Consider the following 24787-nt stretch of genomic DNA (forward strand, 5'->3'; position numbering starts at 1 on the left):
AGGGTTAGGAAGGGGTAGTGCTTCCGCACCCCCCTAACCCTAGTACGTATCCTATACGTACAAGATGGCGGCGCCCCTTCCACATGGGCGCCGCCATCTTTACGTATCGGACGCTGAGCGTCCGTACGTGTCGCAGCCTTTATGACGTAGCGAGTGCGCCCCTGGCGCCTCGCTACGTCACAAACGCGACTGAAAAAGAAGCTCCATTTTGGAGCTTCTTTTTCGGTCCGCACGGGAGCCACGCCGTCTGAAGGCTCCGGCTCCCCCACGGATCTACCGGCGGCGGCAGCAGACCGCCGCAAAGCGGCGGTTTGTACCCCGCCACAGTCTTTGGAGACATTTAACCTTCTCTCTCAGCAAACTCTGGTGTGACAACAAACTACAATTCCCAGGATTTCATAGCACTGGGCCATGGCAGTAAAAACGGTATGAAACTGGATTGTCTCTGGAGTCTGGAGTGAAGGTGCAGCCTGAGTTGGGTCCAAGACACACTGCAGAAATAATCCAGTTTGAGACTGCTTTAGCTGCCCTGGCTCAGTGCTAGGGAACCCTGGGAAGTGTAGTTTTGTGAGACATTGAGCCTTCTTTATCAAAAAGAGCTCTGGTGCCACAACAAACTACAATTCCCAGGATTCCCTAGCACTGAGCCAGGAGAGTTAAAGCGGTCACAAACTGGATTATTTCTGCAGTGTTTTGGACCTTCGTTATTAAAAATGCTCAAGGTCCAATCCATACTGCAGAAATAATCCAGTTTGAGACCACTTTAACTGCCCTGGCTCAGTGCTAGGGAATCCTGGGAATTGTAGTTTTGTGAGAAAGAGCTCTGGTGCCACAATGAACTACAGTTCCCATGCATCTGAGGAAGTACGCTTAAGTCTAGGAAAGCTAGACTTAAGAGGGAGTCGGGGGCTGAGAGAGCGTTTCCTGAGGGCGGGGGCGGCGACCACTCCCCAGTCCTCTCTCCGATTGGCTGAAAACTGTTAGTATGTGGCACTCGAAAGGGTTGGTTGCTCTCAGAGTCAGGGCTGGAGCTGAAATGGGCAAAAGGCACCAAAAATACACTGAAATAGAGCCAGGCACCAAAATCACACGAAAATCTCTGAAAAGTCCCCGTTTTCGTGTGAAAGTCACCACATTAGCAACACTTTAGCTCCGCCCACTCGCTCCATCGGTCGCTAATTGGCTCGCTCGGCTTTCAGTAGACTCAGTGAGGCGGAATGCCTGAGCGCGCGCGCACTGTCAATCACCCAGTCGCGGGAATGCGCGACGCCCCAACTGCCAAAAAAAAAGAGGAAAGAGGGAGAGAGGAGGGGTGAGGAAGAGAAGGTGACGCACGCGACTGGGTGATTGACAGTGCGCGCGCGCCGCCTAACTGCGTCTACTGAAAGCCGAGCGAGCCAATTAGCGACCGTTGGAGCGAGTGGGCGGAGCTTCCTCGCCTCTCCCCTTCTCTTCCTCACCCCTCCTCCCTCCCTCCCTCTTTCCACTTTTTTTTTTTTTGCAGTTGGGGCCGCGCGCATGCGCGTTCGTCCGCCTCACCCGTCGCGCCGCCGGGCGCAAGGGGCGCTCGCTATGGCGGCCGAGCGACGCTGGCGCGGGGCGATGACATCATCAGGAGGCGCCGCCGCTGCTGCCGCTGCCTTGTCGGGTCAGTGAGGAGCCAGGAGGATGTCTCCGCCGCCGCTCTTCAGTTTGCCCGAGGCTCGGCTGCGCTTCATGGTGAGCTCTGCCTTTGGAGAAGGGGACAAGGCGTCCTCCATTCCAGGCTTCTGTCCTGGAAGGGTCCCAAAACGTCCTCCATTCTGAGCATGACTAAGAGGCATGCCCTCCATTTCCACCTTCTACTCAGGAGAAAACCCAAAACGCCCTCCATTTTGACCCTGTCCAGGGTAGCCTTTTGTCCGGGAGAACCTCCAAAATGTCCTCCATTTGGGGTCACAACCAGGGTTGTCCGGGCGTCCTCCTTTTGCAGGAGGCGTGCATTTCCCCTTCTTTCCAGGAGGGCTTTCCCAGTGTCCTCCCTTCTGAGGAGGACCAAGGAGCATGCATTTCGGTTTCTGCGCGCGTTCTTAGCTTTTGTCCGGGGCAAAGTCCTCCTCCTTTCCTCAGTGCCCTCTCTTCTGCGGTGCCTTGTCCTCCTTGGCCGCCTTGCTCTTGTGGCCTCCAGGTACCCTTCTTGGCCCACGATGCCATTGCTCCTGGGGTCCAAGACTCATGGGAACTGCACTCCAAGAACAGTCGGAGGGCGACAGGTTTTCTTCCGTGGAGGCCCAGCTGTGCCGCTGCTTTGTGCCTTTGCTCGCCTGAAGCCATGCGGATGGGGCTGACTCTCTGAAAGCCAAGAGCCACAGTGTACATAGAGCACAGCCCTTCGTTTGGGGCTGCTGTTGTTAATGCTCCAAGCCTTTTTCTGACTTGCGGCGACCCTAAGGCAGTGGACCTGTCACGGGGTTTGTTCACAGGAGGTTTGCCATTGCCTTCCCTTGAGGCTGAGAGAGAGTGACTTGGCCAAAGTCACCCGGTGGCTTCATTGGCTGAGATGGGAACCTTAGGGGTTTATCACACGGGACGGATTCCGTGCAGGGACTGGATTTAAACTGGGGGGGGGGGGGACCTTTTCAGACAACGTTCAGGGTTAACACTAACAGAAAGTAGGGGAAAACCCCACAAAAGCAGGTTGTTTTTCAGACAATGTTAGCATTAATGAGAATTAACATTACATTAACCCAAAGGGAAACTAGATGAAACCCGCTCCTTTTGGTGGAGGGTCAACTGCCCTCAAGTCAATCTTGACTCATGGCGACCCTATGGATGAGACACCTCCAAGACCCTCTCTCCTCCATTGCACTACTTAATTCCTGCAACCCTATAAAACCCATGACCTCCTTAACAGAGTCCATCCATCTGGCATTGGGGCCTTCCTCTCTTCCTACTTCCCTCCGCCTTTCCCAGCATTATTGTCTTTTCCAAAGAGTCCTTCCTTCTCATGATGTGTCCGAAGTACAACAGCCTCAGTTTGGCCATCTTGGCTTCCAGGGAGGTTTCCAGCTTGATCTGCTCTAGAACCCGTTTGTTTGTCCTTTCGGCTGTCCTTGGGATCCTCAGCGCTCTTCTCCAGCACCAAAAATGAATGGATTTTCTTACTTGGGGAAAATCCCGAAAGTAAAAGGGGCATATTTTGTCTACTTTCTGTTTGCGTTAATGTCACATTAACCCTGTCAGGTGTGAAAAATTACCCGCTATTGCATTATTTTTTTCTGGTTATTAAATCCCATTTCTGCATTGGATTTTTGCAGTTTGCCCCCCAGTGATAAACTTCATAGAGTCATAGGATCAGTCAAACCCTGGTCCCCAGAGTCATAGTCCAAAAACCACACCACTGTGCTCCCACACAACCTTTTGAAGCCTTCCACTAAGAAGCAAGACCTGTTTTGTTTCATGGGGTTTCCTCGCCAAAACCCCAAAGATGCTTTTGACTGAGTCCCTTTTGGCAGGGTATCTGTGCCTTCAAGTCACCTGTGGTCTTAAGGTGACCCCAAGAATTTCTTAGGCAAGGAATGCCTTTACTGAAGATATTGTCATAATTTATATCTATATTTAATATAACGTGAAACTAGTTTAACTAGTTTTGGCTTAAGCAAGGCTTGGGGCTTTTTCAACTCTAGACATTCTTTGACTGTAATATTCAGTAACTGTCAGTAGCCTTAGCTAGCATAGCCATTGGGAAGGGATTGTGGGCCTTGCAGTTCAGAAACATCTGGAGTCAACGCAATTTCTATCCTGGTTTAGGTTGTTCTGTGCTAGGCAGAATTGCTGTGTATCCATTAATGTAAAAGTTCCTTAACATGCCTAAGGAGTGCCTTGATTGTAGGCAAAAAATTTTATTTGTGTTATTTAATTAAGCTTACATATGCTTAAACAAATGACAGTGAAGGTAAACTGAATGTAGTTAGAGCAATGCTGAGTAAATATAGGATGTAAAAGCTATTCAGTCACATAGGATAACCTGAAGATAGCTGATGCATCAGTGCCAGAGTTAAACAGGTCTGAATCTTGTGTATGTCCAAGTGTGATTGTTGTTGCTGTGTGCCTTCAAATTGTTTCCGACTTATACTATATGCCATTTTCTGTCATGAAAGAAAGAGTATATGTAAATATTTGGTGTTTAGGAAATATTTATTTAAATTTGCACATATTAATAAAACATTTTAATACTTCTGCTAACAACAAGCCGTTATTCATTCTTTTATCTTTTCAGAATTCTACTCGAGAGGCCCTCAAGGGCAAAAACATTAAACCTTTACTGAGTGCATTCGCTCAGATACCTGGAAGGTAACACATCCCACTTTGTGTTTTCTTGCATAACTTGTACATAATTTAATTAATGTGAAGTCTTCGGCAAAACATTCTCATAGTCTTGTCCATTTGTAGTGAAAATGAAAAAAAGTTTACCCTGGATCAAGCTTTCAGAGTTGCTGTAGAAGAAGAAATTGTGAGTACTTCTTGTTATAACTCTCTATGAATATCGATAAAATTCCCTGCATGTGAATATGAAAATAAAACAATTTAATTTAGATAATGATTACTCAGTTATGAGTTTCATAGTAAGTAAAACATCAATAACATCTTTTATTTATGATGCATCAGAGAAAACATTACCATTAAGGGAAATCACTCCAGGTTGGAACAGACCGGCAAAATATGCCAGCTTCCCGGCGGCTTGGGGGCATGGTGTGTACACAGTGCACACACACACCCAAGGTGGCACTAAATTGCAGTGAAGCCTTCCAGCCATTTACATGACAGCACCTTTTTGACACTTTAGCAGCACGGTGTTTAGATGTTGCATGCCCCAGATGTGCCAAAAAGTGGTGGAAAGGGTGCCCTTTTTCCAGTGTAAAAAGGAGCGGCATTTTGCTGCTTCTTTTTGTGCCGGGAAAAAGCCAAATCGGGGCTGCAGCATGCAATTGCCACGGCCCCAATCTGGTGCTCAAAGGGGCGGCGTCAAGCCACCCCTATGCAGCCATCTGTTTCGTCTCTAAATAATGGTCTCCTTTTTTTAAAAAAAACAACAACTAACCTACAGCTTTATTAAACCCTGCTCTGTTCTTATCTGAATTCATCTATCAGCTGTATAATATTAATAATAATTTCAGCAATAAGGTGCCAAGTATGTTTTAAACAAAGTACAGATTTTGAAAGACAAGGACAGCATCCACCTGGAGGATCACTATCTATTACATGTATTATCAAAAAAGGAGTGCAATGGAGAAAGATTTTTTCTTTCACTGCAGCAGCCCCTACTCTGACAAGTAGATGGGATCTGGTTGGTCTCTTTTCTGGGCAGTGTTCTTTCTGGAATGGAAGGGCAAAGAAAGCTGTCTGAAGCTATTCCTTTTTTGCCTGATCTAAGGTTAGAGAGCTAGTATGGTGTAATGGTTTGAGTGTAGGACTAAGACTGGGAAACCAGTGTTCAAATCCCTCCTGAGCCATAGAAACCCATTGGGTAAGCTTGGGCAAGTCAGAGTGACTTAAAATAAAAAGCACATAGTTAAAACATAAACAAAATACAAATGTTAAAAAAGAGATTAAATCATAAAAAAAAAATTAAAACCAGCTGTGTGCACACACCAGCACAACTGACAAATCCAGGGCTTTTGTTTAGGTTGGGCTGGCCTTATATGTTGACAACAAGGGGCCAGATTGGTCTCCTAATTGACATGATGTTCTTAAAGAGGAACAGAAAGTTCAGTCTTCCCCTGGCCCTTAGGCACACAGCTGGTGGATGAGACCAGAAATTACTGGTATTTGTTACATTTCTATTCCACCTTAAAATAATCCACTTTAGGGCAGTTTACATGGTTTACTCTTCTCTGCTTTATGCTCAGAAGTAAGGTAACAATTTTGAGAAAAAACTAAAAAATTCACATTGTCACAAAATTTGAAGGAGAATGATTGGAAAATGGAAAATCGATGGTATTTAATCACGAACAGATTGGCCAAGATTATTGAGAAAAAACCAAATGTATGTTGGAAATGTCAAGCAGCAAGAGGTACATGGTTTCATGTGTGGTGGCATTGTCCCAAGCTGAAAAGATACTGGAAACAAATACACATAAAAAATGTTGAATATAAAATTTGAACTAAAACCTGAAATATATTTACTAAATATGTTAAATAAAATATCACCAGAAATTGAAAGAAAATACTGGTGAATACTACTTTACTTGATAACAACGGCAATACTACTAATTGCCCAATATTGGAAGAAAAATGACATACCGGACTTAGACTTATGGCTACAAAAATTAATGGACACAATAGAGATGGACAAACTTACAGCATATGTGAAGCAAAAGGACAATTATAGAGCAGAAAGAGATTGGTATCCATTACTGTTATTTTGCAAATCGAGATGGTTATAAAGAAGAGGTCGATTTATAAATTGAATGTATTTGAAATATAAGTACTTATTTTTGGTTAATTAAGGTTAGCACATTTAATGATGTATGACATTTCAGATGAACTTAAAAGAAAGATAACAAATTTATTGATATAAACAGACAGTAAGGGAACTATAATCTTAAAGGTGGGATATGGGAAGACGGAAGTTATTGGAAAAATATTACTGAAGGGGACTAGATACTACAAAACTATGTAATCCTGATAACAATTTGTTGAATCGAGATTTTATGTTTCAAAAAGGAAATAAAAATAAAATATATATTAAAAAAAGAAGTAAGGTAAGTCAGGCTAAGAAAGAGAGCAACTCTGTGCCACTTTGGCTCTCAATCAGAAAGCCTGATTCAGGAGATTCCAAGATCTGGGTCTTTGTGCAACTGCTTCATCTTTTCATAGTATTAGCAGAGCTGAGGCTGCAAAGAATCTCACAGCCTCTTTCTGCACACTTTACACTTTCATGTGAGTAATACTCGATGCAGGCTTCTTTTGTTGACAGTGGCACGAACCACACAGACCAAAAGAAGCAGCTTGTGGCTGCTTTGGGGGCATGGTGTTTAAATTATGCACACTGCCAAAGTGGCCAGAATCCACTCTGGTCCAAAGGGCCAGATTGAAAATTTTGGGAGCAGTCGCTGTGGTCCTGGTCCAGTCACATCTGGAGCAGTCAGAGACCACACCTTCCTGGCTCTCTGCTTCACTCCATAGTCATTATATAGCTATTAATACATTGCAAACAAAATAAGATACAGTAGATATCTGGATCTGCTTGTTCACTGAATGAGTCAGTGAACTGTGTAACTGCAAGTTAGTGAATATGCACATTTAGCTTTTGAAAATAGCTATGTTTCTCTAACTTTTAAAAATCTAATTTATATATTTTAGTAATATTTCAGTTATATGCAACTTACACACAAACTTCTACTACTTTTCCATAGATAAATAAAGCTTCATGTGAAAATGTCTTGGCTATCATCTCTCTTGTTATTAATGGGGTCACAGAAGGTAAGTGTGGTGACAGTTAAAATACTTCAAAATATGTAACTCACATTTCACCATGCTTCCCTTAAATTTAGTGCCCTAAAATATAACTGGACCAAAACATTCTGTTTATTTTGGAATAAAGGAAATTTGTTGAAAAATTATCTTGCATGCTCTTTGTTTGGGTTGTTAGTGGATATCTTCTGGTTTTCCTCACCGACTTATTGCAAAAGTTCAGTAGATTTAGCCTAGATGTATGGCTTATCTACTTTAAGACACACAGAGACTGTAGAAAATTTCTGTTTAGAATTTGCAGAGTCATTTTGATAACTCTTACAAAAAAGATAACTGATACTAGAAAAGTAGAAATCTAAAAGAGTTCTGTTTTTAAAAATCAATGTTACTGTAGCCGATTCATAAAAATATTCTGTCCCTTGAAGGTATCTGCACAGCATCAACTCCTTTTGTACTCCTTGGAGATGTTCTGGATTGCCTTCCTTTGGATCAGTGTGACAGAATTTTTACGTTCGTGGAAAAAAATGTAACTACATGGAAATCAGTAAGTCATATTATTTTAAGAGTCTACTTTTTATGAGACTTTGGATTGTACAAGTTATTTGAATGAATATCTTTTTTAAAAAATATTATTTACCTGTTGTTCCAAATCAAATAATAGAAATTGATTTGTTCAGGTGGACAATATGTGGTACTTCAACTTACTGCTTTTTATCTTAATATTCTGACTTCAAAATGAAAGTGTGTTCCAGTGCTTGTAGCTACTTTGATGGGGGAGCCAAAAAGACAAACAAATGGGCCCTTGAACAGATCAAGCCTGAAATCTCCCTGGAAGCCAAGGCCCTGTACAGATCGGCCATTAAGCACGTCCTGGCAATGTACTAGGGTCGCCTTGGGGCGTTGCTTATATACGCCCCGCAACCCTAGTACGTTGCCAGAACATCAAAATGGTGGCATCCTGTCTACATGGGCACCACCATTTTGACACAACGGCCGCATCGTGTCCAAATGGCGCAGCGCGGCCGTTACGTCCTGGTGCCACTGCATGGCACCTCTGGCACCCTTTCAGCAGCGCTGGAAGGAGCTCTGAAACGGAGCTCCTTTCGTGTCACATATCGCTGGCGTAGCCTTTACACGGCTACGCCAGTGATACAAAAGAGAAAGGGGCCAAGCAGCCCCTTTCCCCACTGCTGTCAGGGTGCCCTTCGGGCATGAAGCCCCAAGGACACCCCTTTCCGGGCCGCTGGGAAGCGACATTTTGCTGCTTCCATGAGGCCTGGAAAAGCAGCGGATCAGGGCCTCTGGGACTGCCGCTGTGGCAGCTCAGGCCCCGATCCGTCAGGGAAAGGGGCGGGTGCAGGCCGCCCCAAAGGAGCGGTCTGTATCCCGCCCAAGATGATGAAATTGAGGCTGTCATATTTTGCCTAAATCATGGCATGACTCCTTAGAAAAGACAATAATGCTAGGAAATGTAGAATGTAGTAGAAAGGAAGACCACATGCCAGATGGATAGACTCAACCAGAGAGGTCATGGTCCTGAATTTACAGGACCTAACCAGAGCAGAGGAGGACAGGGGGTCTTGGAGGTGTCTTATCCCCAGGTTTGCTATGAGTTGGGCTCAACTTGAAGGCAGTTAACAACAATAACAAACAACAACCTATGCCATGTCCATTATCTTAGGTCCATAAGCTTTTCTGTTTCTTACTCCTTTCCTGTTCTTAACTGCTGTCAAGTTGACTTCCATTTATGGTGAGCTTCTAAATAAGATGCCTTCAAGTCACCCTATCATCAACAGCCCTGCTCAGGTTTTGCTTACTCAGGGCCATGGCTTCCTTTATTGCAGTGATGGCAAACGTAACCTTACCATACCAAGCATTATCTTTTTTAGAGAATCATGTGTTCTCATGGTATGTCCAAAAGTACACAGTCTCTTTAGTGACATAATATTTCCAAATATTTTGACACTGTAGACAACTCCTCCCTGGTGCTTTTAGAAAAATAACTGAAATTTTAAGGAAAAAATGAATGATGTGCTATACTTATTTTTTCACCTCAAACCTAAGCTTAATTTAATAGTTTAAATGACATAAAATGATTTAAAATGCTTAAGTTGTAACTTAATTAATATATAAAACCATACTGTTTGGCTGTTTTATTAATGGTAAATAAAATATGAAACCTTAGGTTGGTACAATAAAAAGTGTGAACCTATCTTTTACTAAAGAGATACTCTGTACTGCTTAAGCACATGTATCTTAGTTTTTTTTCCTTTTTGAGAAGTAGGAGGAAAATGAAAATAGAGTATTTTTCTTCATAGTTAGCCAATTGGGTAGCTCTTTATAGTGAAGATTGGATGAAAATATTTGCATCTGCTTTGGATTACATCTGATAGGAAGTGACTGTTCTTACTTTGATCTAAATGAAATTCGTAGTCCCAGATAGTGTATACCAGTGGGAGCTAGCTAAGTGAGCAGTGATGTAAATTCCACATACTGAGTGGGCCTACTGTAGTTTTAACTAGCAGTTGGCTTTAAGGCTCAAGTGAATTTATCACTCGCATCAGTGTAACTAACACTAACTATAGAATATTAACTAATTGTTTCCCTCTTGATTGGTATTTTTTTTTAGAATATGTTTTACTCAGCAGGAAAGAATTATTTGCTGAGAATGTGCAATGGTGAGTAGCTTTTTTCTGCAGATGTACCTGGGAGCTTATTGTGCAATTCATAAAGAGTTGATTAGTCTCCAAATATATTGGATAAAATTATCATATTAAAATTCATTTAAAAATCCTATTTGTATAAAAGCAGTTACCTAGCACTGAGCCAGGGCAGTTAAAACGGTCTCGAACTGGATTATTTCTGCAGTGTGTTTTGGACCTTGGACATTTTTCTCAGTAAGTGAGTTTAGTATTGCTGGCCTAACTAAATAGAAAGGAATTTAAAAAAAAAACTAGGAAAAAGCAATAAAAGTTGATTAATGAAACTGGATTTTTTTCCAAGACTATAATCTCTGCTTGCGAAATTTAACATTACTGGACACGCAATAAATAAATAATGTTTTTGTATCTGTTTTAGACCTTTTAAGAAGATTGTCTAAATCACAAAATACAGTATTTTGTGGAAGAATCCAACTATTCTTAGCTAGATTATTTCCACTATCAGAAAAATCAGGTGAGATTTGATCATTCCTCAAGGCATAATCAACAGTATAAATAAAAGGTTGAAGTGAAATCTATCACATATATTTCAGTTTCAATTATATTCTGTATTTTACAAAGGATCTAATTATTTTAGATGTGTTGTGTGCCATATCCAGGAGTCTCTCTTGTGTTATTATAATTAACATACATTGTAATTATTTTTAAGCTAACTGGCCTCCCTCACAGAGAGCAAATAACTTCATTGCTGCAACAGCTCTACTGGTTACAGGTCTGTTTCCAGGCACAACTTAAAATGATGGTTATGACTTACAAAGCCATGTATAACTTAAATCTTGGCTAGGATGAGCCTGCCTGGGCTCAGAGAACTGCAAGAGAAGTCCTTCTCTCAGTCCCACAATTTTAACATGTGTGTTTCCTGGGAATGGAAGATAGGACCATCTTGGTGCTTGTGCCAAGGTCCTGGTGCTCCCTTCTTACAAGAGTCTAGAATGGCTCTCTCCTTGATGTTCATTGGTCAGGAGCCAAAGACTTTTTTATTCTGACAGACCTCTAAGAAACAAATGTTGTTTTTTTTTAACAAGGACATTTTTGAAAGTGTGCTCTACTGCTTTTAGTTGTACTGTTTTAAACTGCTTATTTTAATTGTGTGCTTTGTATTTAATAACATCACAGTTTTATTACATTTTAATGTAACCATTATATGTCTCAACTATATTGTATTTGTTTTTATTTGTAAGCTACCTTTCGTTATCCTTTTGTGGGAAAGAACAGGATATAAAAGAGTAAATAACAAGAGTAAAAATAATAATACATGTTGAGTATCCCTATCCAGAATTCTGAAATACTCAGAAATCGAAAATTATCTACTTGAGTAGCTGAGATAGTGATACTTTTGCTTTCTGATAGTCAGTGTACACAAACTTTATTTCATATACAAAATTATTATAAATATTGTATATAAAACTACCTTCAGGCTATGTGTGTAAGGTGTACATGAAACATATATTAATTTTAGGTTTCGACTGGGGCCCCATCTCCAAGATATCTCATTATGTATATGTAATTATTTCTAAATCTGAAAAAATCTGAAATCCAAAATACCTCTCTGGTCCCAGTTTCAGATAAGGAATTGATATGTATTGATAGTATCGTCATCTCAGATTATATATCATTATATCTCTTAATACATATTAGTTTTTTAAAGTGTACCTATTTTTCCTACAGGACTTAACTTGCAAAGTCAATTTAATTTGGAAAATATCACTGTTTTTAATACCAGCGAGCAAGAGAGCACCCTTGGACAAAAGGTTACAATAGTCTTTGTATTCTCTGTATATCATGCAAATTCTGTTGGCACCACAAACCTTTGGGAAAGTTATATGGCTGTAACTCTCCAGTAACTCTCAAGTCATAGTGCCAGAGCCTTCTCAGTGGCTGGCCCCCTCCCTGCTTGCTTTTCGCCAGCAAAGCAAGGCATTTTTTATTTAATATATAATTTAATGTATAATTCATATCAGGATGGTTTTTATGAAACAGTTGGGTTTTCTTTATGCTTTTTTGTATTTTTTAATGTGGCTTTATATTGTGAGTAGATTATTTTAATTGTTTTGAATTTTACTGAGATTTTAAAATGTTTTTATCTGTGAACCGCCTTGGGTCCCTTCTGGGAGAAAGGCTGCAAACAAACAAACAAATCCTAAATGTGCTCTTTTCCTTCAGCATGTAGAGGAAAGAGAAGAAGGAATGGAAGTAGAAGAAGGGGAAATGGGAGATGATGAAGCCTCTACTAGTTGGTAAGAGTATGCAAACTAGAGTCATCTATTTGTTTTCAAAGTGAAATATGCATGAAACATCTACAATCAGATTGTTCTTGATTCCTAAACAGTATGAAAATATACTTCTAGAAACGCTAGACATTTCTTGACAGCATGTTTGTTTTTACTTAAATTTTACACAAATGTCCCTTGCCACATATTTGTGAGTTTGAGAAAATGTGGATAAATTGTATCATGAGGATTTTGTTGCCATGTCTAAGGAGCCAAGTGAGAAAAATAAATAACTATAGCATTGCTTAATTACAACAGACAAATACTACTTTTCTCCAGGTGCACATGCCCTCTTAAATGCTGAATTGATAACATTGTAGTTTGTGTTCATGAAATTTCTGAACTATAGTTATTGCCCTTCCAGAGGAGCCATTTCAGAGTTGCTTAAGCAACCTACATCATTTTTTAAAGAGGAGATGTTTGAAAGAGATAATAGAATCATAGAGTTGGGAGAAATCTCAAGGGCCATCTAGTCCAACTCCCTGCCATGCAGGAAGACACAATCAAAGCACCCCTAATAGATGGTCATCCAGCCTCTGTTTAAAAATCTCCAAAGAAGGAGACTCTGCCACGCTCTGAGGTGTTTATTACTGAATTATTGGAGCTTTAGATATTAGTACATCAGCACTGTGAACTGACAAATCACTGTGTGCTCTTCTAGGATATATTGACAGTCTCAGACACACTTCCTGTTTGATTTCCATGTTTATGTCTTCATCTGGATTGGGAGCTTAGTGCAGTAAGGCAGGGAATAAATTTAAGTGAATAAAACAAGTTTGTCTCTAATAACAGAATGTTGGTATGTTTGTTTATTTTTTTTTTCCAGTTCCATTCCAATAGATTACAATCTGTACAGAAAGTTCTGGTCACTTCAAGACTATTTTAGGAATCCTGTACAATGTTATGAAAAGATTTCATGGAAAACATTTCTTAAGGTAATGGCTCTGGTGTACATTTTTCTCCATCTCTGGGAAGATAAGTATTTTTACTATTTCTCAAACTTTCCATTTATAAGATACACCATGTCTACAAATAAGTATTTATAAAAGATTGTATTCATTCTTTTGTAAGTATATAACATAATGAAAGTCTTTATGCACTTTAAAGTTTAAACTTCGTTGAAATCATTAATTCTACAGTTGGACACTGGCTGATAATTATCCATTATAGGGGGATTTTATAGGCAAGTTGGAACTCTGCTTTGTTGTAAGGAAGCATTGAATACCCCCTCCACACACTCACCCAGTTCCTCTCTAGCCTGTGTAATGAGCCAGGAAGGCGAAGGGCCTAGCATACATGTGGTGGCCACCATTTCTACTGACATTTTAGAAAAAAATATTTTAATAGTCTGGGAAGGTATATGGGCATGTCATTTAATTTTTTAAAAACTATTTTTAAATAAACTTCCAAGTTTGGATTATCTGATGCTCCCAAAACATCCAAGACATTTCTGCATAGAGCTGGGAAGTAAATTTGTCTTCCAGAAATTAAAAAACCAACTAACCAGTTTCCTTTACCTTAAGCAGTAAGCATAGTAATGTTATATCTTTTTTTTTTTTTTTTTTTTTTTTTTTTTTTTTTTTTGCATATCTAAACTCCTTATCACCAGGAGACAAAATGGGTGAACAGAAAGGTGTAATAGGAAATATCAGCATCTTTCACATTTGATAAAATTGCAGATATTCTTTGTGACTATGATTTCCTTTAAATTTTGAAATTTGATTTTCTCATTTTCTGAAGTACTCAGAAGAGGTGCTAGCTGTCTTTAAAAGCTACAAGTTGGATGACACCCAGGCTTCAAGAAAGAAATTAGAAGAGCTAAAAACTGGAGGAGAGCATGTTTATTTTGCTAAATTCCTCACAAGTGAAAAGGTATTTACTTAGTGATCCTGCCATAAGAATATCAGTTTCCATGGAAAACGGGCTGATACCTTAACTTGGGTGAGTACAGATCAGCAGGGAAACACCAGCCCTTTTGGCTGTGCAGCATTGCCACAGCAACTAAACCACATGGCACAGCTCCGCAGCAGAAAAGAAGCTGCCTAGAGCGGCTCTTTTTAGCAACATCGTAAGAGCTGTGTAGCAGCCTTTAGAGACGTGTAGGTGCTGAGACACCCACACGTCATCATTATGTCCCGCATGTAGGCGGTGCTGCTCAAAAATGGCACCGGCTGCAAATAGTAGCGCTTGGGAGTGTGTGGTTGGTGCGCGCTCCCTAGCCCTATTATCACCACCAGAACGTTGCTTCCTGATGGTGTGTACCGGGCCTTGGTTAAAAAAATAATTGACAGCCAGTGTTGCTGTCACTAAATCAGTGGTGCTAGAGTACTTCAACTGCTTCAGCAACATTAAATATAATGGCAAAATCTGTGAGGCAACAGATTTGACTCTAATATTTTGAAGCAGTTTCTATGATATTATTTTAAGACCAAACAAGATGTGAGATGAAATGCATCTTTGTTCTTAATGTGCTGTTTTTTAAAAAAAACTGATCATAGCAGATGAGAAGTAGGAATTTAACCCTTTTTTATGCTGTAAAAGACATTTGAGCTGTAGAAAGCCATACATGAGTTGTTTGTTTGTCTGTTTGTTAACAGCTAATGGATTTACAGCTGAGTGACAGCAACTTCCGCCGCCACATCCTATTGCAATATTTAATATTATTTCAGTACCTCAAGGGGCAAGTGAAGTTTAAAAGGTAAGGTAGGAACTTGTCTTGGTTTTAAACTTATACCTTTTTCATAACTTTACCTTTAGTGTATTTTCATTAAGATATGACACACTGCAACTCTTGCTCTGCATTTCATTGTATGCAGTTCTTCGAAAAGTGCTGCTGCTTAATCCAGTGAAAAGGAAGATAATGTAATTCAGAGACTGTGCTTGTTTGGTTTTTACTGTACAGTGCTTTCTCCTGTTTCATGAAATCTTAGGTCTTGTAATGCTTGTCTGTATTCTTCTCATGATGTATTGGAAAACAAATGTGTTCGCATTGCACTTGGAAGAGACTCCTCCTGGTTGTGCATACACCCAACCTAAACAAATTAAGCATTTATTCCAAGTTGTTTTAATTGAAACGAAACTTTGGTTGGATGATGTTTCAGCTTTGCTATCTTTCAGATGGTTATGTAGTTACACTAACTCTTTTAAAAAGGTGTTACTGTTCAGGTGAGTAACTTAAATAGGTAGGATTGGATCCGAAATATGCTTTCTTCTTCTTGTATCTGCGAAAGGATTCTGATACAGCCAAACAATCTTACTGGCAGAATGAGGGATAAAATATTTTTGATCTGTGTCTCCATTCCCCTTCCTGCTGCCACCCATCGTCCACCTGAGAATTTGCTCTGGAAAGCCCTTCAGAATTGAGATGGGGGTGGGGGCTTGCTGGTAACTGCAAGGGAGAGAGAAAATATCAATGAGAACCACTCTCTCTCCCTGCCCACCATCTGATGCGTTGTGAGCAGAACATCACAGATGGAAAACTGTTCTGGATCCAAACCAGTGTATTTCATTTTTTGACTGATTGTTTGCTTTTTAGTTCAAACTACATTCTGACAGATGAGCAATCACTGTGGATTGAAGATACTACCAAATTAGTTTACCAGGTCAGTGCTTTATACTACAAATTATATATAAATAGGTTGTGTGTTATAATTTACAAAAATATCACAATATAAAGTCGGTGATACTTGTTTTTATTGTAGTCTGCTTTTATGGAACTACGTACTGTTGTTTTTATGTTGGGTAACCAAATTAAGCTATTGTAATATACACTGTGAATGAAATACTGGATAACAATTGGAACCCAGAGAGTACTACATTTTTTACACTGATAAATGTCTAATCATAATATTGGTTGGAAAGAGACTTTCAAAGGCACTGTTGCTAATCATGTTGCTTCTTACAATAAGCAGCTACTTTCAGAAAACCCCCCAGATGGAGAGAGATTCTCAAAAATGGTGGAGGTAAGTCTTCATAAACTAAACTGAATTGAATTTCGATTGATGGATGCCATCAACTTAATACAATGTTTCATTTGCCCATTTGGGTGGTTTTCAGCATGTTTTGGGGTAGGGCTCACTCACCTGAAAGGATTAGGGGTTTTCTTTGATCTAATATTGTCACTGGAAACTCAAGAGGTTTCAGGAGCTATGTCTTGCTTTTTACTAGTCTATGTTGATGTACTATTGTGACTTTATTTAGAGAGAGACGGCTTAGCAACAGTTACCTATATATAGGTGATCTCTAAGCTGAATCATTGCAATGCACTGTATTTGTTGCATTTGAAAAGGCATTTAAAAAGGCATAGCTATGTAAAAATATTATATATCAAATATGTATATCCATATAAAAATATTACCTTTGAATGCTATCTGATACAGTCAGATTTTTTTAAAAACAAATCCCATCACTAAAGCCGTAAGTAGTATTAACTGTGTGCTAATACATTTTGTATGCTTGCTTTTACAGCACATATTAAACACAGAAGAAAACTGGAATTCATGGAAGAATGAAGGTTGTCCAAGTTTTGTGAAAGAAAGGTAATAAACTAAAAAAAATAACCTTTAGAAGTTGAATTGGATGAATATTACATTACAGGCTGCATATTCATATAACACCTGCATAAATCCTACCTTGTTCAAGACAATATGTCATTCTCCGTTGTCTTAAACTGTTCTATAATTTTGCAAACAGATTGGACTTACATTTTATGGAATTTGTCATTGTGAATTCTGAATTCTTGCTACTTTCAAGAAAGGTGCCTCGAAATAAAAATTAAAGAACATTACAAGTGTTTGTTTTTTTTTAAACTTTGCACAAAAATTGATGGACTCATTGGCAGCAGATCAAGTGTATTTGGTTCAAGTCCCTTCAAAATGCTGTACCTGTAACAGTTAAAGAAAATTTTAATTGTTAAATAAAAGATTAATTCATACTAATAGTAAAGAACAAGGGAGCTGAAAATAGACCCCCCACATGATGAAAAGTGTCAGAAGCAAAGTGGTGGTAGTGGTACCTGAATCTAACTTCTGAGTACAGAGCTGAGTAGCCTTCTTGACAAGGGTAGGGAAAAATATTAGAAGGCAAAGACAGTTGGAGGAGTGCTACTTATAGGTAAGGAACGAGATTTATTATTTTCTTCATTTATTTGTTTACTTTATTTATATTCCACCTTTCTCCCAGACTGGGATCCAAAGCAGATTCCATAAAAACACATTTAAAACATTTACAAAAAGTTTAAAACTAGTTTAAAGCAGCACATTAAAACACTATGAAACTGAATGAAAAATTGTACAACAGTTAAAAACAAATAAAAAGCATCTATATTCCAAACTTTCTGCTTAACCAAAAAGGTTTTTGTCTGCTGGTGAGAGGAAAGCAGGGAGGGAACCAATCTAGTTCCCCATGGAAAGGAGTTCCAGAGAATTTGAGCAGTGACCGTGAAGGCTCTCAAGTTCTCACTAGGTGAGCCTTTGATGGTGCGGGATTACAAGAAAGCCTTCCTCTGATGATCTTAAAACTGGCAGGTTCATATGGGAAGATAAGGGAGATATGTTTTGTATCCTTTCTAAATTATAGAAAGCTTCTCTTTGGAAGTGTAGAGCAGTGAAATCACCCCTCATAATGCCTTCCTCAAAAAAAAAGTGAGTTCTTAGCTGTCTTAAAAATCTCTCCTGGCCTTCTAGCATTTGCCCAGCTCTGCTCTAAGGAAAGTAGTCATTTGTCAGGTTTACCCCCAGGCTAATGGCAAAATTACAGTGCAAGGCCACTATGCGGGCTCTCCAAGGCCATCCTCTCTGACACAGGGAAGGTAGGGAAGACTTCTGCATACAAGTTCTTCAGAATTTATCAAAGAACTTTGCTAACTTTGATCCCCTCTGCCTTCTTTTTCTGTAGACCAAGTGATTCCAAGCCAATAAAACCTTTTGTGCGTAAGAGACCTGCTCCTGAAGACTTCCTGGGAAAAGGACCCAACAAAAAAATTCTCATGGGGAAGTGAGTCAAGCATGTATATTGTTTCATGCTTTTACTTGTTGCTTTGTGTAGATGTAGAATGGTATGTAGAATGATTACATGAAGCTGTAAGGATGTGCAGATTAGGTTTAATTGTGAATATCAAGCTTGTGCATAAGAATATTTGTTTTAATTACAAGCATCTCTTGCATTCCTTACCTTTTATCCTAGAGTTGGGTTGTTAACTTGTTGTGCAGCTTTTCTTTTAGGAAGCACCAAGACAAAATAAATGCATTTATTATTATTATTATTATTATTATTATTATTATTATTATTTTGCTTTCAAGGTTAAAATCTATTCTGTTACTTGAGCAATTTAGAATAGCAGCAGTCAATGGTGTTGGTTTCTGTCAGAAACTGAAGAAATCGCATGCAGACAGTGATATCTGTTGTTGAGCTAATTACTCTAGGTGTTAGTATGATAGCTGCCCCCCCAATGCTTGACACATTAAAACATCACAAAATGTATCAAGTCATCTGATTTTCATTTCTCTTTACAGTGAAGAATTGACTCGGCTCTGGAATTTATGCCCCGATAACTTGGAAGCCTGTAAATCTGAGAGCCGGTGAGCATGTGAAAAAGAAGGCAAGGAGGGCTTTGGGCTAAAGTCGATTCTAGATCTTGTTGTAGATGCATCCAGAAATATCTCAAGTGTACCAATGATATCAAAATCATTGTGGTTGGGCTCAGGGAGGAGTCCATGGGAAAAAGGCAGAAAGTGACATTTCTTCTCTGGGCTCTCAGAGAACTAAAGAGAAATAGGAGTTTTCAAAACGCAAACATCGCATCCACCTGACTTTTGAGGATTCCACTTTTTTACCTTCATGTCTGCATTACAGCCTTCTCCATTCAGCAGGGCTTCCTGAACCCTGGAGATGCCTACAGTGTGAAATGGGAAGTTGCTCTTTTCTAGATCCACCACTGCATATTACAGGTTGAGTTGCCCTTACTGGAAATGCTTGGGAGCAGAGGTGTTTTGGTTTCGGATTGTTTCAGATTTTGGAATATTTGCCTATACATAATGAGACCTCTTGAAAATGGAGCCCAGGTCTAAACGTGAAATTCATTTATGTTTTGTGTATACCTTGTATACATAACCTTAGTGATAACTTTATACAGTATTTTTAATAATTTTGTGCATGAGACAAAATTTGTGTTCACTGAACAATCAGAAAGCAAAGGTGTCGCTATCTCTGCCACCCATGTGGACAGTTTTGGATTCTGGAGTATTAGAATTCTGGATAAGGGATAACCAACCTGTATTATTATTTTTATTATTTTTATTTAAATGCATATGAAAGGAGCATTTTCTCTCACATATTTTTGCTTCACCTCATTTTATTTACTTAATAGATTTTGTAGTGACAGGTTTTAAAAATTTCAAGTGATTTATCTAAGCATGTAATTGGTATTTGGGAAAGGCTATGTAAGAAGTCTGAGGAAGCGTACTGACTGAATGAATTGGTCAAAGTATTTGGGAAAAATTCTAAACCACTTAACCAAATTAGAGTTAGACTTCCCAACTGTGTGTGGAAAAGGATTAAAAAGAGTTTAGAACATCTCATCACAGGATTTCTTTTTGATTTCCCATTTTGGCAGAAACGCAGGATGTAAGTGCAATAAAATAAATAAATTAGCCACAGCTTTAAAGTTCATTACCGTCCTGTAACTAGTTGTATTTTTCCACAACAGCCATTTTATGGTGGCATCCTCAACACTATCAAAATTTCAAACATATCTGCACTACCAAAAAGTTGGAAATTTGGAAATTTAAGCTTTTAATTTATCTTTGTTTTCTAGAGAATATATGCCAACGCTGGAAGAATTCTTTGAAGGGGCTATTGAACAGGCAGATCCTGAAAATATGGTTGATAAAGAATTTAAGTACGTATTGTGAATCCTTTTCTCTGCTCTTTTACATTTGTATCTGTTCAATTTTACCCAATTTATGTATGTCTGATTCAAACTTAAAGTTTGCTCAGCATGACACCACTGAGAAAACAGTTGTCTTGAAACATGGTGGACTGATTTTGACTTTATCATTACAGAGTTGTGAATAATTCTAACTATGGCTGGAGAGCATTAAGGCTGTTGGCACGCAGAAGTCCTCACTTCTTCCAGCCCACCAACCAGCAGTTTAAAAGTTTACCAGAATATCTTGAAAACATGGTCATCAAATTAGCTAAAGAACTACCCGTAAGTAGTAGTATTGCAAATATTTTATTTTCTCTTTAAATTTCTATGCCAGCATCATTTCTTGTTTCCCGAACCCTAGCATTTTCTCTCTTACATGTACTCTTAATTATGACAGCTCAGAAAATGAAATAAATAAATATTGTTAACTAATCATTAGATGTTTCTAATTATTAACCAAATTTTATGATGATGAGAGTTTTTTTGCCTGTAGTTTTGCTGCTTCATCAATAGAACTATAGTGTCCAAATCAGTGGAAGAGCCACTTGATCGTTTTTGTGACATCCCATTTGGAATATTGTGTCAACTTCTGGGCATGGTATCATATTAAGATTAACTTGATCTTGTTCAGAGGAAGCTGAATAAGGTGGTAAAGGGTCTGGAAACCAGGCCCAGTGGGAAAAAGTGGTTAGGGAAGGGAGCTTGGCATGTTTAGCCTGCAAAAGATAAGTCTGAGAGATAATATGATATCCATCTTCAAATATTTTTAAGGCTGTCATGTGGAAGATGGAGCAGGCTTGTTTTCTGTTGCTTTAGATAGATTCAGACTAGTGGATTCAGATTTGGATTACACATTAGGAAGAACTTCCTGATGGTAGGGAGATATTCTTCAGTGGAACAGATTACTTTGGAAGATGGTAGACTCCTTTTTTGGAGGTTTTTAAAACAGAGGTTGGGTGTCTTCTATTGGGCATCCTTAGCTGTAGATTTACTTCATTGGCAGGATGTTGGACTAGATCATCCTTAGCATCCCTCTATGCCTGCAGTTCTGTGATTTGAACATGCCTACAAACACATTTGCCATCTGCATTGTTTGTGCAATATCTCAGCAGAGAAGAGGCAGAAATCTTGGATTTCCCTCCTGGTTATTTTCTAGTTAATGATATATTAAGAAAGTCATGCTTTCTACATCTACTTTTTCCCTGTCTCATGAGCTTCTTGAGAAGGTATATTTGTGCACTGGACATTCTTTTGGCATTTAATATTCGTCAGTGAAGAAGAATGAGAATGAATCTTGACAATGAAGTTTGAGTGATTTCTGGGAAGTTTATTTGTATTTAGAAAATATCAGTTTTCTGAGTTTCAAAAATGCAGTGAAGTATAGCATAAATATCTTGATTCTGAACTTTAGGTGATAGTTTTGATTTTAGAATAGGTCTCTATATTATTAAACAAGATATAATCTTCAGAAAATTCCAAATGTATTTCTAAAATTTTTGTTCTACTAAATATGCTTCGAGGATCACCACACAGCAGTCCTTTTGAGCAAATTCATCCAGTGATATTCAGTTCTCTCATTATAGCCTCCTTCTGAAGAAATTAAAACAGGCGAAGATGAAGATGAGGAAGATAATGATGCTTTGTTAAAGGAAAACAATGAAAGTAAGACTGTGTTCTTGGGTTTCTCCCCATTTCCTTTGACACATGTTGTAAAATGAGTATGTAAGCAGACCCTTTTTCTTGCCAAGTTGGTCGCTTACTGCTTCTGATCCATGATAGTAATTGTTGCTTGTGTTGTGTATTCAGAATAAAGAACTATAGTTTGTTTCTTTGAAAGCACTGAGCAGAGATTTCATAATCCTACTGTGCAAAAGCTTAGGTTCCTCACGCTTTTATTAGAAATCTTGCCATCTTGATTGTGTTTCATCTAGCATTACTGGATCCATGCTTGATATGAATAGACCTTGAAAATAAGTCCTTTCTGGATGTTATCTGCTTCTAATCATAGCTCCCTTTGGTAAGCTGTGTTCTTCTAAAACAATATCAAACTTGTTTAGCAATATCACACATCAGCTATGGATTGGCAAAATTAATGGTGCATATTCCTGACTTATGAAGTCAATATGATAGTTTTAATCCATCTTCATCTAAAGCATTTCCTGCTCCCCAAGTCCATTTCCTACCCAATTCCATCTCCTTGATTTTGTGAATCAGTGTATGTCTGTAATCTTGGCATATCCTTGACCTTTCCTCCCTCATCCTCAGTCTAGTTATTCCCGCTGCTAAAGTCATTTGCATGATTCTTTCTTCCCCATTTCTCATGTGAATGCTTCATATTCCACTTGCTGTGAATTATGTATACTTCATGCAGTCTTACTATTAATGTTGTTTATTCTGTCATAAATGCTTCTACTTATGACCTGTCTTATGTCTTAAAAACAATATATAAAAGTTATCTTTGTTTTACATTTCCCTTCAACAGAATCCTGCTTATGCTTGTCCTTTTCAGTTGCACTTTCTCATTTTGGCACTATTTGTTCTTTTTGTTACTAATTTTATTTGCCATCTTCTATCTCATTTAGACCGTCTGAAATGCCTCCCAACCCATTACTATTACTTCCTATTACCTTAAAAAAAATCAGAGTACCCACATGAGTTTTTTTTAAGGTGCTACAGCCTCTTACTAACAACAAATACAGTGAGCTCCTCACTGTCCTGCCTATTCAATTTTGGCTTTTTTATTGCCATTTCTTCATCTCAATTAAGGATTACTTTCGGCCTTTCAAAAATTAATGCAAATTGCAATCTTTTACAAAGCATTGAGATTGGCTAGCATACCGTTTCTAATCTGTTACGAACATGGTGTGATTTATAAGCAATTGCTGAGAGGTTTGCCCAATATTGTAGAGCAGTTTAGTTGTTTCAAGCAGCATGAAATCAACCAGAGTAATTTTGCACTTCAGTTTGCTTTCTTTCCTTTTGGGATGTCTGTTGATATCCAGTCTTTAGTGAGAGTGCTATTCAGTGGTCACATAATCCATATATATGTGGTTTGAAATGTAATGATAAAATTGCTGCTAAGAATCAATATAATATACATGTTTATATTTGGAAGCAAGTTCAGCAGTGGCTTGTGGCCTGAGCAGGGAAGTGCCTCCAAAATGGCAAGAGTGAGATCATTCCCCACAGCCATGTTTGGATGATAGGCTGTTCCTGTTTATGCTGTAATGACATTGGCTTAGCTTTGCAGAATAAAAGCAAGGTAATGGTGTTTAAAAAACCAAAAATCCATGCTCACAGCATAGTTAATATTTTCTGCTCTAGTAGTCACCGTGGGGAGTGAAGTCTGGCAGACATGTTGTAATGATTTAACTGTTATATATCATTTCTGTAGCATAGTTATCACGGAGATAAAAAGTCACAATACTGGCATTTAAATAAAATTACCCAAGCATCCATCCAAGACATTGCTGGGCAATTTTTTAAAGCTGGAGCTGCATTAACTTTTTAGGACACATTTTGAACAGGACAGATCACTTCCTGTTTTAAAATAAGTGTCTCCTGGGGATAAATATCCCCCCCCCCTAAAAAACAGTGTGAATGCCCCTCACACTCCCAAGATGATGTTTCATTGCAAAAAAAAAAATTAAAAACTTTTTTTGCAAAACAGCACGAAGGCCCCAAAGGTGATGGAAATGCCTTTCACACCTCTAGAAGACATTTTGGACCAAAAGAATTTTGAGCCTTGGGAGACGGGGAGCAGGGTCACACGAACAGCCATAAGGCTGCATACAGCCTGCACTTTGCCTACCGCTGCTTTAAGAGGAAAATTCTTAACTGATATCTGGTAAATATCAACCAAGTGTGGTTGGTCAGTTTTCAGGAACCACTTTGTTAACTGTCGTTTCTAAAAAGGCTATTATTTAAGTATTCTTTTGTTCTAATTTTAGGTCCGGATGTTCAACGGGACAAACTTGTAACAGGGGAACAGATAGAGCTGTTTGCAAACAAGCTTGGAGAATACTGGGAGATTCTGGCTCCAAACTTGGAAATGAAAGAGTCTGATATAAGGCAGATTGAATCAGATAGTGAAGATGTGAAGATGAGAGCTAAGCAGCTGCTTGTTACTTGGCAAGATCAAGAAGGGATCCATGCTACAATGGAAAATCTGATTACTGCAGTGACCAAAGCAGGATTAAATGACCTTGCTGACAGCCTAACAAATGACAATGAAAACAATAGCTAATTTGGGACTATTTTTTTTATAACAGTTATTGTTGCTAAGTGATGGAGCCTAACATTTGCTAGGCCAATTTAATTTGGTAAACAATAAACATCTTTTAAATAACATTGTCTAGAAATTCCAGAAGACTAGTATTCCTGACCCAACAGGAGTCATTCTACTATGACAAGAA

At 38.9% G+C, this 24787-nt stretch overlaps 1 protein-coding gene and 1 long non-coding RNA gene across 6 annotated transcripts; one reads left to right on the forward strand and one right to left on the reverse strand.

Annotated features, from left to right (window-relative positions):
* The first annotated feature begins 1541 nt into the window (after nucleotides 1-1541).
* On the forward strand, nucleotides 1542-24716 carry LOC149317238 (THO complex subunit 1-like). 5 transcript variants are annotated; one of them, XR_016280610.1, is made up of 23 exons: nucleotides 1542-1719; nucleotides 4259-4332; nucleotides 4432-4492; nucleotides 7398-7464; nucleotides 7881-7999; nucleotides 10085-10133; nucleotides 10534-10629; nucleotides 11844-11926; nucleotides 12339-12412; nucleotides 13272-13380; nucleotides 14186-14317; nucleotides 15043-15143; nucleotides 15981-16047; nucleotides 16357-16407; nucleotides 16913-16983; nucleotides 18341-18439; nucleotides 18958-19023; nucleotides 20259-20342; nucleotides 20507-20654; nucleotides 21956-22034; nucleotides 22304-22389; nucleotides 24043-24219; nucleotides 24323-24410. XR_016280610.1 is itself a non-coding variant. In XM_089517147.1 (21 exons), exons 1-21 carry the CDS (start codon nucleotides 1669-1671, stop codon nucleotides 24616-24618), a joined length of 1977 nt encoding a protein of 658 aa, XP_089373273.1. In that variant the 5' UTR covers nucleotides 1545-1668; the 3' UTR covers nucleotides 24619-24716. The 5 variants fall into 5 exon arrangements, 2 of the variants coding, with proteins under 2 accessions (XP_089373275.1, XP_089373273.1); XR_016280612.1 differs by lacking the exon at nucleotides 22304-22389; XR_016280611.1 differs by lacking the exon at nucleotides 24043-24219 and having other exon boundaries at nucleotides 24323-24409.
* On the reverse strand, nucleotides 13986-20207 carry LOC149317239 (uncharacterized). The gene is made up of 3 exons (XR_016280613.1): nucleotides 18617-20207; nucleotides 17149-17328; nucleotides 13986-15833 (listed from the first exon to the last, which is right to left on the reverse strand). It is a non-coding gene; the product is annotated as an uncharacterized LOC149317239 (long non-coding RNA).
* Nucleotides 24717-24787: the final 71 nt, after the last annotated feature.

This window comes from Sceloporus occidentalis, unplaced genomic scaffold, assembly GCF_023333645.1.
Source record: "Sceloporus occidentalis isolate IW3139 unplaced genomic scaffold, rSceOcc1.0.p SCAF_3, whole genome shotgun sequence".
NCBI lineage: Eukaryota > Metazoa > Chordata > Lepidosauria > Squamata > Phrynosomatidae > Sceloporus > Sceloporus occidentalis.

Bases quoted from the DNA above. Each gene is read 5' to 3' on its own strand.
- LOC149317238 (XM_089517147.1), top strand. From the start codon at position 1,669: ATGTCTCCGCCGCCGCTCTTCAGTTTGCCCGAGGCTCGGCTGCGCTTC. The intron at 10,630-11,843 runs GTGAGATTTGAT...TTTTTCCTACAG, and splicing joins TCCACTATCAGAAAAATCAG to GACTTAACTTGCAAAGTCAA. The intron at 12,413-13,271 runs GTAAGAGTATGC...TTTTTTTTCCAG, and splicing joins GATGAAGCCTCTACTAGTTG to TTCCATTCCAATAGATTACA.